The following is a 13,901-nucleotide window of genomic DNA, read 5'->3' on the forward strand; positions in this document are numbered from 1 at the left end:
ATTGCTAAAGAAAAAAAAAGCTAACCATCATCTGAGCTTTCGCCAAGTCACAATCTTTTTGCTGCTGAAGGGTCTTGTCTCAGTGTTGATGGCTGCTTGACAGATCAGAGTGGTGGTTGCTGAAGGCTGGGGTGCCTGGGGGCAATTTCTTAAAATAAGACAACAATGAAGTCTGCCACATTGATTGATGTCCTTTCACAAATGATTTCTCTGAAGCACGTGATATGCTTGATAGCATTTTATCCATAGAAGAACTCCTTTCAAAACTAGAGTCAATCCTCTCAAACCCTGTTGCTACTTTATCAGCTAAGTTTATGAGATACTCCAAATCCTTTGTGGTCATTTCAACAGTCTTCACATCATCTGCCCCAGGAGTAGATTCATCTCAAGAAACCACTCTCTTTGCTCATCCATAAGAAGCAAGTTCTAATCCATTAGTTTTATCATGAGATTGCAGCCATTCAGTCACATGTTTAGGCTCCACTTGTAATCCTAGTTCTCTTGCTGTTTCTACTGCATCTGCAGCTGACATACCCCATCGAAGTTTTAAACCTTCAATTTAATGCAATATTTGCAAAGTGCAATAAAGTGAAGCACAATAAAATGAGGTATGCCTGTATTTTGGAAGCATTTAAAACTATTCAAATATATTAAATGAAAATGCCATAATTTTTTTGGTTGTTCTCAGTAGTCCAGTAGACTTCTTCCACTAGAGGAAGAAGCCATTTAACTGGAAGAAACTATGGGCAGAATTTCAAGAAGAAAGAAAAAAAAATCCTGGTCTACGTTAAAAACTACGTTTCCAAATATATGTTACAGTCCTTTTAGCTACAACATGCCATGGTTTCTTAAAGCTCATAAGTCCTATTGTATTTAAAAGTTTTGTAATAAATTTTCCACATAACTATACAAATGACTGAAATTATATTCCCTGTATGTCAAAAAGAGCCAGGAAATAAACAAAACTGAGTGACATACCATAACTTAAAAAAACACTGGGCCATTCGTACTGAGTTAAGAATAAGAATTCTCAGTCTCAGGTGTCTGGTCATTCTAAAGTAGTTCTGGATTCAAACGCAGAGAAATTCACCAATGTAATAACTGGATCAACACTTACCTCTCAGTAATTAACAGAATTATCTCTCAGTAATTAATCAGAAGATCTGAACAACACTATCAATACCAACTTGATCCAAGACATTTATAGAACATTATACTCAATAACAGGAGAATACATATTCTTATATGCACATGGAATATTCACCAAGACAGATTATGTTAGTACTAAAATATACGCTTTAACAAAATTAAATAAATAAAAATCATGCAAATTAAGTTTCTGGACCAGAATGGAATTGGCAATAAATTACAAAAACAAACAAAAAAAAAAAAGGATAACCCACAAATATTTGGAAAATAAACAACAGACTTCTGTTAGTACATGGTACCAAAAAGAAGTCTTTAAAAAGATTTTTAAAATATCCTCAGCTGAAGAAAAATGAAATATACCATACTGAATATAGGGACACAGCTAAAGCAGTGCCTAGAAGAAAACTTACAGTTTTAAATTCTTATATTATAAAAATTAATTCTGAAGTCATTAATCTGGGCTTCCGTTTTATTTTTTTTAAACATTTATTTATTTATTTATTTTGAGAGAGAGAGAGAGAGAGAGAGAGAGAGAGAGAGCGCGCACAAGAGTGCACAGGGGAAGGGCAGAGAGAGAGGGGGAGAGAGAGGGGGAGAGAGAGAGAAAGAGAGAGAGAGAGAGAGAGAGAGAGGGAGAGAATCCCATACACAGAGCCCAACACGGGGCTCAATCTCACCAACCCATGAGCCACCTAAGCCAAAATCAAAAGTTGGACGATTAACCTACTGAGCCACCCAGGCACCCCTGGAATTCCACTTTAAATATTTCGAGAGCAAAATAAACCAAAAGAAGTCAAGAGGAAAAAACTTATAAGGTAAGAGCTAAAACCAATGAATTTGAAAGTAGAGGGAAAAGAGACAGAACAGAGAGAGAAATCAATCAAACCTCAATTTGGTTCTTTGAAAACATTAATAAGGTTGATAAACTTCTAGGCAGATAAGAGGTAACACAAAATTACCCCATAGCATGAACGCTCCCACACACAAAGGTAAATAACTATAGGAACCACAGAAATTAACAGGATTATGAGGAAGTACAAACTTTGTTCTCACAAATTTGACTTCTTAGATGAAATATACAATTTCTTGAACAACATAAGTAAGTCACTCATGAAATAAACGTTAGGAGGGGTGCCTGGGTAGCTCAGTCGGTTAAGTGTCTAACTCTTGACTTTGGCTCAGGTCATGATCTCACAGTTGGTGAGTTCGAGCGCTGTATTCACACGTGACCACATGAAGCCTGCTTGGGATTCTGCCTCTCGCACTCTGTATGCCCCTCCCCCATTTGCTTTCTCAAAATAAATAAAAATAAACAAACAAACAAAAAAGAAATGATGTGAGTAGTCATATATGTACTTAAATAACAAATTTATAGTTAAAAATTTTCCAGAAAGAACATTCCAAGCTAGATGGTTTAACTGACAAATTCTATTAAGTACAGGGATCGATCCATAAAACATAATAGAAAGTTCAGAAATAAACCCACACAAATAAAATTAACTAATTTTTGACAAAAGACAAAGGAAATCCAATGAAGAAAGGATAATCTTTCAACAATAGTACTAAAATAAGTGAACATTCTTATGACAAAAATCAACCAACAGCCTTGACCTATACCCTTCACATTATACAAAAAATTGCTCAAGATGAATTATACATAAAGCTATAAAACAATTAGAAGAAAATATAATGTTTTTGACTTCGGTTAAGCACAGAGTCCTTAGATACGAATCAAACAAATTTGATAAAAAATTTAATAAAGTTGATTTCACCAGAATTAAAAATGTTTACTCTATCAAAGATACTTAAAAGAAAGGACAAGACACAGATTGGGAAATAATATTGTGAATCACAAAAATGACAATGGAGATGTACCTAGAGTATATAAAGAACTCTCAAAACACAGTAAGTACTAAGAATAATAACCCAATTTATAAAAATGGCAAAAGATGTGAGCCATGTGAACTGACATTATTTTATACTTTTTGTTTTGAGATAGTTATATATTCATACACAGTTGTAAGAAATAGTAGAGATTCTGTGACCCTTACTTCCCTAAAGTTAATATCCTACAAAACTATAGTACAATAACTCAACCAGGATATATAACCACTGATACAGTCATAATACTGAAATATTCCTTTGGGGTGACTGGGTGGCAGTTAGCATCTGACTCTTGGGTTTCAGCTGAGGTCATGATCTCACAGTTTCTTAAGTTTGAGCCCTGTGTGAGGCTCTGTGGTGGCAGAGCAGAACCTTCATGGGATTGTTCTCTCTCCCTCTCTCTCTTCCCCTCCCCAGCTCACACTATCTCTGTTTCTCTCAAGTAAATAAACTAAAAAAAAAAAAGTTCTATTAACATATGGATCTTACCTATGTTCTTTTATAGCCACACCCACTCTCTTCTGGTCTTTTTTTCTTGATAGACTGTTAATTTTACTGATCTTTTCAAAGAAATAGATTTTTCTTTTTTTTATTGTTGTTCTGCTTTTAATTATGTTGGTTTTAATTTTTACCGTTATTATTTCCTTCTGCTTGCTTTATTTTGTTCTTCTTTTTCTAGGTTCATAGGGTAGAAGCTTAGATTACAATTTGACTTTTCCTTTTCCTTTTTAAAATTTTTTTTAATGTTCATTCAATTTGAGAGAGAGATAGAGACAAAGTACAAGCGGGGTAGGGGCAGAGAGAGAGGGAGACAGAATCTGAAGCAGGTTCCAGGCTCCGAGCTTTCAGCACAGAGCCCAATGCGGGGCTGGAACTCATGAACCACAAAATCATGCCCTGAGCCGAAGTTGGGCACTTAACTGACTGAGCCACCCAGACACCCCTGACTTTTCTTCTTTTCTAATGTAACCAGATAGTGAAGTAAATTTCCCACTTAGCTCTGCTTTAGCTGTGTTCCACAAATTCTGACATAATGTTTTTTCATTTCATTCACGTCAATGTAATTTTTATTTATCTTGAGACTCCCTTTTTGATCGAGAGATTATTAGAAGGGTGTTATTTAGTTTCTAAGCATTTGCAAAATTCCTGTTACCTTTCTGTTATTTCTAATTTGATTTGATTGTGATCAAAGAATGCACCCTGTATGATTTCAATTCTTTCAAATTTGTTGAGGTTTATTTCATGACCTAGGATACAATCTTTCTTGGTACATGCTCTGTGAACACTTGAAAAGAATGTTTGTACTATTGATAGATGAAATGTTTTATAACTGTCACTTAGATTTTGTTGGATGATACTATTATTGAGTTCTTCTATATACTTGGCTATTTTCTATCAATTATTGACAGTCTGTAATTGTAAATGTGGATTTGTCTATGTCTCCTTTCAGTTCTATGAGTTTTGGGTTTATATATTTTGCAGCTCTGTTGTTTAGTGCATGCCCAGTTAGGATTGCTAAGTCTTTTTTGGGGGACTGGCCATTTTATCATTATGTAAACACTGTCCATTTTTGTATCTGATAATTCTCTGTACTCTGAAGTCTACTTTATTTGATATTAACATAGCCACTCTGCTTTCTTTTCATTAATGTTTTCAGGATATGTCTTCTCCCAACCTTTTAATCTGCCCATATCATTATATTTAAAGTGTATTTCTTGAAGACATTATATAGCTGGGTTGTGTTTTTAAAATCTGCTACTCTCAACCTTTCAATTGGTGTATTTAGACCACTTACAGTATCTCCACAGTGACAGTGAATCAACAGAAAATGGAAACTGGAGAAGAAGTTTGTGGAAGTTTAGAAGGAAAGAGGAGATGAGTAGGGCTGCTAGAGGAGAAAGGTCAAAGCAGCATTTTTGTTGGCTACTTTTTTTCTTAAAAAAGAAACCAGCAAAAAGGAAAAGAATAAAAATGTTGTAGATACAATACCTGACTCATGGTCATGCAGGAGAGGTAAACAGTCAATTCCAAAGTATACTAAGAAAGACTGAACAGAAGTATCAACCAGAGAACAGAAAACAAGGGGAGATTCAGGCTAGCGGAAAGGGAAAACGAAGTTGAAATAGTCACTTGAGCACATGAATAAAAGGATGGCCCAACAGGGCAGTTGGATGCTTTAAAATTGTAGTGGCTCTAATCCACAACGTTTCCGCTCTCCCAAGTACTATGCAACATTTTGAGTTATTACCAAATCATAGATTCTATCTGTAAGATTTCTTTAAACTGACTCTTCCCCACGGCTATTATCTACTCAGACATGTGCAAAGCCCTCCTAAATGGTATCCTTGTTCCCAGTCTTACCTCTCTCTCTCAAACACACAAACTGTGATAATTTATTTTAAATGCCAGTTATACCAAATCACTTCCTGCTTTATATTCTCAAAAGTTAGTTACACACAGTGGATATTCTTTAGAAAATTATCTCTCTCCTTCTTGTCTCACTTTACTAGCCACTTCAATTAGCAACAACATATAGCATGTAGGCTATCTAACAGGTACTTTCCAATCTCTCACCCAAGCACCAGAACCATATCGTTCAATTTTCTACTAAGTATCCATGGTTCCACAGAAACTCCAAACTCAATAAAATTCTTCCTTTCTCTGAAATTTCTTTCTCTACTATTCACTATTTCTGTGATTTTTACCACCATTGACCTTGCTGTCCAAATTATCTTGGATTTTTCCTTCTCCCTCACTCCCACATTCAATTAGTTACAAGTCCTGACAATTCTAGCAACTTGGTATTTCCCAAATTTTTCCACTTACCTCTATTCTTACTGCGTTTATCTTGTTTCAGGCTGCCATCATATCATCTCTTTGAGAAAACACAAGTTACTACTTTTGTAGCTAATCACTGCTACCCGATTCTTACTTGTCCAATCTCTTACTACTGTGCAACCAGAGTAATCCTTCTAAATCACAAATATGATCAGAAAACCATAATGTTTCAATGCTACCTCCCCTACTTTAGAGTAAAGATACAGACCAATGCTGTCCAACAGAACTTACTATAATGACTGGATTGTTGTATATCTGTGTTGTCCAACAGAATAATTGCTAGTCATATATGACTGGCTACTGAGCCCGTGAAATAGGTATAGTGTGACTAAAGAAGTAAATTTATAATTTAAATTAAATTTTTTAATGTTTATTTATTTTTTACAGAGAGAAAGAGATAGAGCCTGAGCAGAGGAGAGGCACAGAGAGAGGGAGACACAGAATTTGAAGCAGGCTCTGGGCTCTGAGCTATCAGCACAGAGCCCAATGCAGGGCTCGAATTCACAAGCCATGAGATGATGACCTGAGCCAAAGTCAGACACTCAACCAACTGAGCCACCTTAATTAATTTAAATTTTATAGCTACATGTGTGTGGTTAGTTACCTTTTGGTCAGTACAGGTCTAGATTGTTCTTATCATGGCATATAAGAGTTCCCATGTCCTGGCACTGCATTTTCCTCTCACACAAAATTTACTGTAGTTTTAGTAAACTGGTTAGTTCGTCTTGTATCTATGATGGTATTCAAACACAGACACCTTTGCTCATACTGTTTTCCCTGCATGAGGTCCTTACAACTGTTTTGATTGAATTGTTCTTACAATTGTTCTTAGTTCAACAAAACTAAAAGGCAGCCTACGGAATGGGAAATACACACACACACACACACATTTATTTATTTGCAAATAACATATTTGATAAAAGATCAGTATCCAAAATCTATAAAGAATTTATCAAACTCAATACCCAAAAAACAAACAATCCAGTTAAGAAATGGGCAAAAGACATGAATAGACATTTTTCCAAAGAAGACATCCAGATGGTCAACAGACGTATGAAAACATGCTCAACATCACTCATCATTAGGGAAATACAAATCAAAACCATGATAAGATATTACCTCACATCTGTCAGAATGGGTAAAATTAACAGCACAGGAAACAACAAGTCTTGGCAAGGATGCAGAGAAAGGGGAACACTCTTACACTGTTGGCGGGAATGCAAACTGTGTAGTCACTTTGAAGAACAGTATGGAGGTTCCTCAAAAAGTTAAAAATAGAACTACCCTACGATCCAGCAATTACACTACTAGGTATTTACCCAAAGCATAGAAAAATACAGATTTGAAGGAAAGAGCCCAAGTGTCCACTGTATGTATGTGTAATATTAGTCATCAAAAAGAATGAAATTTTACCATTTGCAGAACACGGATGGAGCTAGAGAGTATAATGCTAAACAAAATAAGTCAGTCAGAGAAAGACAAATATCATATGATTTCCCTCATATGTGGAATTTAGGGGTGGAATGTATAGGAAGGGGAAAAAAAGAGACAGAGGAGAGGCATTCAGCTGTATACGCCTAAACTTATCTTACTGGTTACATTGCTTTCTAGAAGTCCTTGAAGATCTGCTTTCCTCTTACTTGAATTATTAATGTTTACTTACTTTTCAGTGTGAGGAACATACATTTACCTAAAAAGGCATGTGGATGGTACCTTTCCTAAATCTGTGCATGTATGACTGGGCACATCCTTTCCCTTTTGGCCTCTGTCTACTTAAAAGGCATGATTACTTTGTCAGTGCAGATTCTATTTCTTCTACGTCATCAATTAGCTACACTATTGTGGGCCTCAGACTCTCCAGTGCCCTTGATTTTTCCATTTCCTCCATAGCGGGCTTGTTTCTGATCACTACCAATAAAACTCCTCTGATTCCAGGCCTTGTACCATCTGCCTGGTCTTTGTTGTTATCTGATCACCCTGAGTTTGGCTCATGGTCCAAGCTCACACAAAGGACTTTTGAGTGCCTTGATTTTCTACCACACTGCTAGTCCTACTCAAATTAGAGTGTGAATGTAGGCTCAAGAGTTCAAAGCCTCAAAGACTTCAAAGATTCTTGGTAGCCATCTGATCTAAATAAGCCTTTATAAGCTGTGATCTCCTCATCTACAAAATGGGGATAATAGTACCCATTCCAAGGTGTTGTGAAAATAAGTAAAATAATTATGTAAAGTCTCTAGTACAATGCCTAGCCCACAGAAAACAATAAATGTTAACAATTATTAATCATTATTTCAAATAATGTATTATTCTCCTCTACAATTTTTAAGCATGATAATTCTTCATATAGAAGAAGAAAAAACCATTTTTTTTTTCCCAAAGAGGTAATTCTGGGGGAATATTCAGTGGTATGAGATAAGGTATCACTGGATCTTCACCTTTTAGTCCGTCATTATGTTTTTTACATTTAATGTATAACATAACACAACACTCACTGAAAAGAAAGAATATTTCAGTCATTAGCTGTGTTTAGAATAGAAAGCTATTTGTTTAAATTGTTGAGAGACAGAATTTTTAAGGTAATTATACTGACTTTGATGACTAAGAATTGTATTTTTTACTATATGTTTACACTTCAAATATAGATTTAAAAAACTTAGTAGTCATACATAATTACACTGTGATATGTGTTAGAATATACTGATATAAATATTTAAAAATTATATCACAAAATTTAGCAAATTATTAATCAGTAACCAAGAACCTCCCCAATTAAATCACTATAAACCACCATAGCAAAACAACTGCTAATCCAGAAAACAGGAAGTAAGGGAAATGGAAGATGTATACTAAACATTTGGGAGATATGAAATTTATCCCATGAGTGTTGTAAAGAGCTCATAATTTAAGAATGCCAAAGCCCAAGTGTGTTATGAGGGTCTTTCCTCAAAAGTGACATTAATTGCATATCCCACAGATGCTTATTATGTATTCTATTTATATCAGAGTATAAAATGTAGTTGAAAATATACAGATTCAATATATTAAAGGGTGATAATAAAACACAGTTACTCTGGCCTAGCAAAAATTGTTATTTTTAAGCTTCAATTTTTGGTCTCTCTATAAAATAGTATTATGGTATTAAGTGAAAATGGTATTCAGTCTTTATACTTGAATCTGTGATTAAGAGTCTTTTGGACTCAAACAAGCACATACTTGGGAATGGAACCTTAACACTGGTACTTTAGAGGCTTTTGCACAAAAATAACCCCTATGTGATGAAATCACAGCACATTCCTATTGTCATACTAAAAATGAAGATGCCAAAAAAAGCAACCCTTAGAAACTACCTTGGAAAGCTGGAAATAATGTAGTCAATATTTGCTTTGGATGTTAATCAGCATGCACTGACAGGCCCCTACAGAACTAAAATTTTAAAAGTCTAATACCCATCAATAACTGGCAAACAAAAGACAATTCAAAATGTTAATGATTTGCATTAAAGCAAGAGAAACTTTGATCAAAGTGCAACAGGAGTAATAATTCATAAAGTTAATGAAAAACAGTGTAAATTACTTCTAGGAAATATCATTTTATAATATCACATTTAACTTAAAATTAGCTTTGTTTAACTAAACAGTAAGTTGATTGATTTAACATTTTGTAACACAAAAACCAGCTACAATTATCCAGGGGATAATGTACTTAAGTACATAAAATAATAGCACTAGTAAGCAAATTATTATATAATAATATTCAAGATCTCATGGGTATTTAATTCCCACATTTCAAGATAAGTATCATCAATTTACTTAAAATTTAGATAAGCTAATTTGGAATGACTTTAGCCAATGTTAGTACAATTAATATTTTTATACTAATTATTAATTCTAATTTTGTTAAATAAATTTATTAGCAAAATAGAATAAGTATGTTTGTATATGGCTCATCTGCCACATCGGGAGACTTCCACATATATTCTCTTACAAAAAACAGAACTAAACTATTTCTAAAAATGGAGTAACTGCAACATCTCTTAATGATAATTATAACCCATATTATAAAGCAGACTTAAATTCTCACATATATATGATTTATTCCCCATTCTATGCAAATTGTTAATACTGATAACATTTCCCATTGATACATTCGTTATTGGCATTTTTATCATATCATTTTCTAATTTTGTTAAAACATTTCGGTATAAAAGAAAATACTTGTTTGAAAATCAAAATTCTGGGGCACCTGGGTGGCTCAGTCGGTTGAACATCAGACTCTTGATTTTGGATCAGGTCATGATCTCATGTTTCCTGGGACTGAGCCCTACATCCTGCTCTGTGCTGGCAGATTCGGATTGAGCTTTAAATTCTCTCTCTCTGACCCTCCCTTATGCATGCATGCGTACACACTCTCTTTCTCTCTCTCTCTTTCTCTCTTTCTCTCAATAAATAAATAAACATTAAAAAAATAAAAATAAAAATTTTGTAAAAAAAATGGCAAGCAAAAGCACATTTTAGATGATGCCTATTATGAATTCTGATATCTTAAAGAAGAACAGTTTTTATTAACTGAAAATTGATTATTTTGTGTTTGTAACTTGAGGATAATGTACTCAAAGTGTCAACTAATTGTTTTTAAGCATGAATACTGAATGTCAGCCTAAATTACCAGCTTGATTTCAACAGGAATGGACACTAGCATCAGCAATTACTTAGATTAATATTACTTTTATGACATAAAACAAAACAAACTATGTCAATTCATTTCCTTGAAGTACAAACCTACAATATTCTTTTAGCCTTAGGGACACAAAATTATTTTGCTAAATTGCTATAATCTGTTTCTAGAAGTTTACTCCTCAGCTCTATACTGGCTCTTTAGAAGCACTGGTCTGAAGGATAGCTGTTAAGTTTCCACCTAAGTAGAAGCTATTCATATGCTTTGGTGAAGAAAACATAGAAAGCCAGAGGTGGAAAGGTTCATGAAACACGCAGAACATCATACTCACAGAGCCATGACATCCTAACTGGGGAATGGTAATGACAGATAATGGTAATAGAAGGACTGCCAACATATATTGAATGATATTGAATGCTTACTACACATTCAGCACTATGATTTCTGTATATTATAATTTAATTCTCATAGACACCCGATGAAGTAAGTACCATTATTTTCAATATCCATTTCACAAACGAAGAAACCAAGGATCAAAACGGCTAACAGATCTGTTTCATTTCAAAGTCTGTGCTTCTAAATGCTATTGCATACTATACTCATATTTTTCCTTGGCCCCAAAGATTCTAACAGTAATCAACAGGAAATATACACATGAGTAGTACAACTGAAACTAGCATAAAGACAAAGGAAAACTGAACTACATGTGTCCCACAAATAGAAATAATACAATCAAATTTAATAAATGAAGTGAATAGATAAACTCCTTGCACTATAAAATGCAGTAGAGACCAATTAAGAGAACAAGTGACTTCATCGAAGTTTAAAAAAAATATGTACATTTTCAGTTAATGCAGATGAGATTCTATGACTAAAATAATGGGATAAATGAGTCAGCTATGGTTACTGCTGAAAACTAAAGTTGACAGGACTAAGAATGATTATGTCATGGATCATGGAATTTTATTGGGAGGGTGCTGGTCAGGTGTCAAAGAAGCTCTAGGAATCATTATGATGACGAGAAAGCTGATGGAAACTAATGTCTGAAAAGGAAACTGGAACATAATGGTTTATAAATCATCTTACCCAAGCCCATGCCACCCACCACTGCAATATAAAGCACCATCTCGAAAAGTTAATAAACAATAAAGCATTTCAAAGAAATGATAAGTATGTCCAACATTAAATTCTTTCCCCAATATTTAAGACCAATATCTAGACTTTAGTAAACAATTTTTGAGGGTGTAAAATAGGCTTTGGGATCTGAATAAACCACTTGAGTGCACAGTGGAGAGGAATATAGAATTTAACTCCTGACCTTACCACCAGCTATTTTAAAATACATTTTTATGTCTACAATCACAAACACATTAGCCAGACTTTTAAGTGTAAATGATGATTCACTAATAACTTACAGTACTGCCCAATATGCATGTTACCCTCAACTTTCTCATTTCTCATGGGAATGATGGAGCTGCTCTCAATGCTGAGACTTAAACTTGAGTCACAAGTTTAAGTTTAAGTCACAGAAATGAAAATAAGCATTATTTAAACAGAAAAGCAGACATCTTTAATCACAGTTCAGGGTTTCCAGAGATGATAGATAGCAGAGTTATTATCAGTGAAAGACTGTATGTAACATGAGAACATAAAGAAAACATTCACTGATATTTCTTTGGGCTAAATAAACAGACTCTGCTCTGGTCTTAAACCTTCGACTTTTTTAAATTCTTTGTAATTCAAATAACAAATTCATATTTACTGAGCATCTACTATGTACATCTTAATAATATTGTCTCTATTTTCCAAGTTCTACCTAATTGAGAGATGGGAATTGCAGAAAATATCTACCAAGGAACTGTCCAGCACTAGATATGAATGTTTTATTGTTTCAATGTTGCAGCACTACACAAATTTATATTTATTAGAACTGCAATCTTTCTAATTTTCCTACTCATCTTATTAAGCCACTGAATAAACACACATACAAACATAACACACGTCTCTGAGGTGCACTTGGCTCCCTATTCTTCTGCGATAGCATGTTACAAAAGTTTCATGGCTGAAGATGATTACCATATTGTGTTCACCCTGAGGAACATTGAGCTCACTTCTACAAATGCAATTCCCAATAAAATGGAAAACACATGGATAGACTGCAGGACTGGCTGGGTTTGGGGCTGGCTTCATGTGTGTATGACCTGTGTGGCTCTGCCCTTCTTAGAATGCTTGGTTGAATGATCTGTTGTTGCAATCCTGAAATTCTTACTAATTTTTTTTAAGGGGGATATTCATTTTTATTTTACACTGGGCTCTGCAGATTATGGAGCCAATCCTTCCTGGATCTGAATTATGACCTCACTATTTAATATGCAAAACACAGTATAAGCCTTAAGTTTCTTACCTCATATGACACTAAATTGACAAGGTTAATGGGAATATTTGATGAAATATCATCTGTGAAAGTAATGAGCACAGGGTCTGGCACATAGGACCCAATAGACATAGGAAATGAAGCGGAGCTGGAATAATTCCAGCTCTTACCTCTATGAATCTGAGACATACAGAAACCACCCTAAGTCATAGTTAGATACAGCTGAAACGTAAACTTTAGTACTTACAACCCATATATCTGTGGTGCGATTTCTAGTCTGTTCAAGTGCATATAAAGCTCAATATCATGCTTCTTCAGTAGATGATCCTGGATCTGGTTGACTTTAGTAACAATAGCAATCGTTGGCCCTAAATCCTGTGGTCTAGCAAAGGGGATGGGAGTCATCAGTGTTTCTTTTCCCTACAAACAGAAAAAAATGGAGCATGTGTTATTTCAGTATGAAATGAGCAAATGTATAAACATCATTCTTGAATGTACTCACCTATGGAAGCTTAAATAAGAACCAAAAACTCATGACAATCATCTCATGACAAATGCTTAAACTGTGGAATCATATGCTGATCGTCATACAGATGAATTGTGCACATAATGTAAAGGCCAGGAAATGCCTTCTAAAATATTTTCTACCTGTCTTCCCTTGACCAGTTTCTCTGGTGACATTAAATATTAAATTATTAAATTAAATATTTTTCAAGATAATTTTCGCCACAGTGGCTGCTAATCTACGTGTCTACAGCCCATCTGTCTAATCAGCCATCATACCTAAGTGGAATACTCTGATGAAAAGGTATTTCTTGTGGCATAAAATTTAAACATGAAAAACAGCAAATAAAAACTGCTTTACTTTGAGCTCTCAAAACTATAAAAAAGTCAGGAAAAAAAGGAAACTAGTATTAGAAAAGAAGATATTTTCTAACTGCCCTTTGATTAATTCTAGTTGAGTAGGAAGAGTTTTAAACTC

General features: G+C 34.5%; 1 protein-coding gene across 10 annotated transcripts in view; it reads right to left on the bottom strand.

Annotated features, from left to right (window-relative positions):
- Positions 1-13,901, bottom strand: part of TBC1D5 (TBC1 domain family member 5) — a 530,924-nt gene that overhangs the window by 187,185 nt on the left and 329,838 nt on the right. For all 10 annotated transcript variants that reach the window (XM_053221498.1, XM_027061904.2, XM_053221496.1 and 7 more), the window contains one exon: positions 13,167-13,339. In XM_053221498.1, the coding sequence (XP_053077473.1) occupies positions 13,167-13,339 (173 nt within the window). The remainder of the gene's footprint in view (positions 1-13,166; positions 13,340-13,901) is intronic.

Source organism: Acinonyx jubatus, chromosome C2, assembly GCF_027475565.1.
Source record: "Acinonyx jubatus isolate Ajub_Pintada_27869175 chromosome C2, VMU_Ajub_asm_v1.0, whole genome shotgun sequence".
NCBI lineage: Eukaryota > Metazoa > Chordata > Mammalia > Carnivora > Felidae > Acinonyx > Acinonyx jubatus.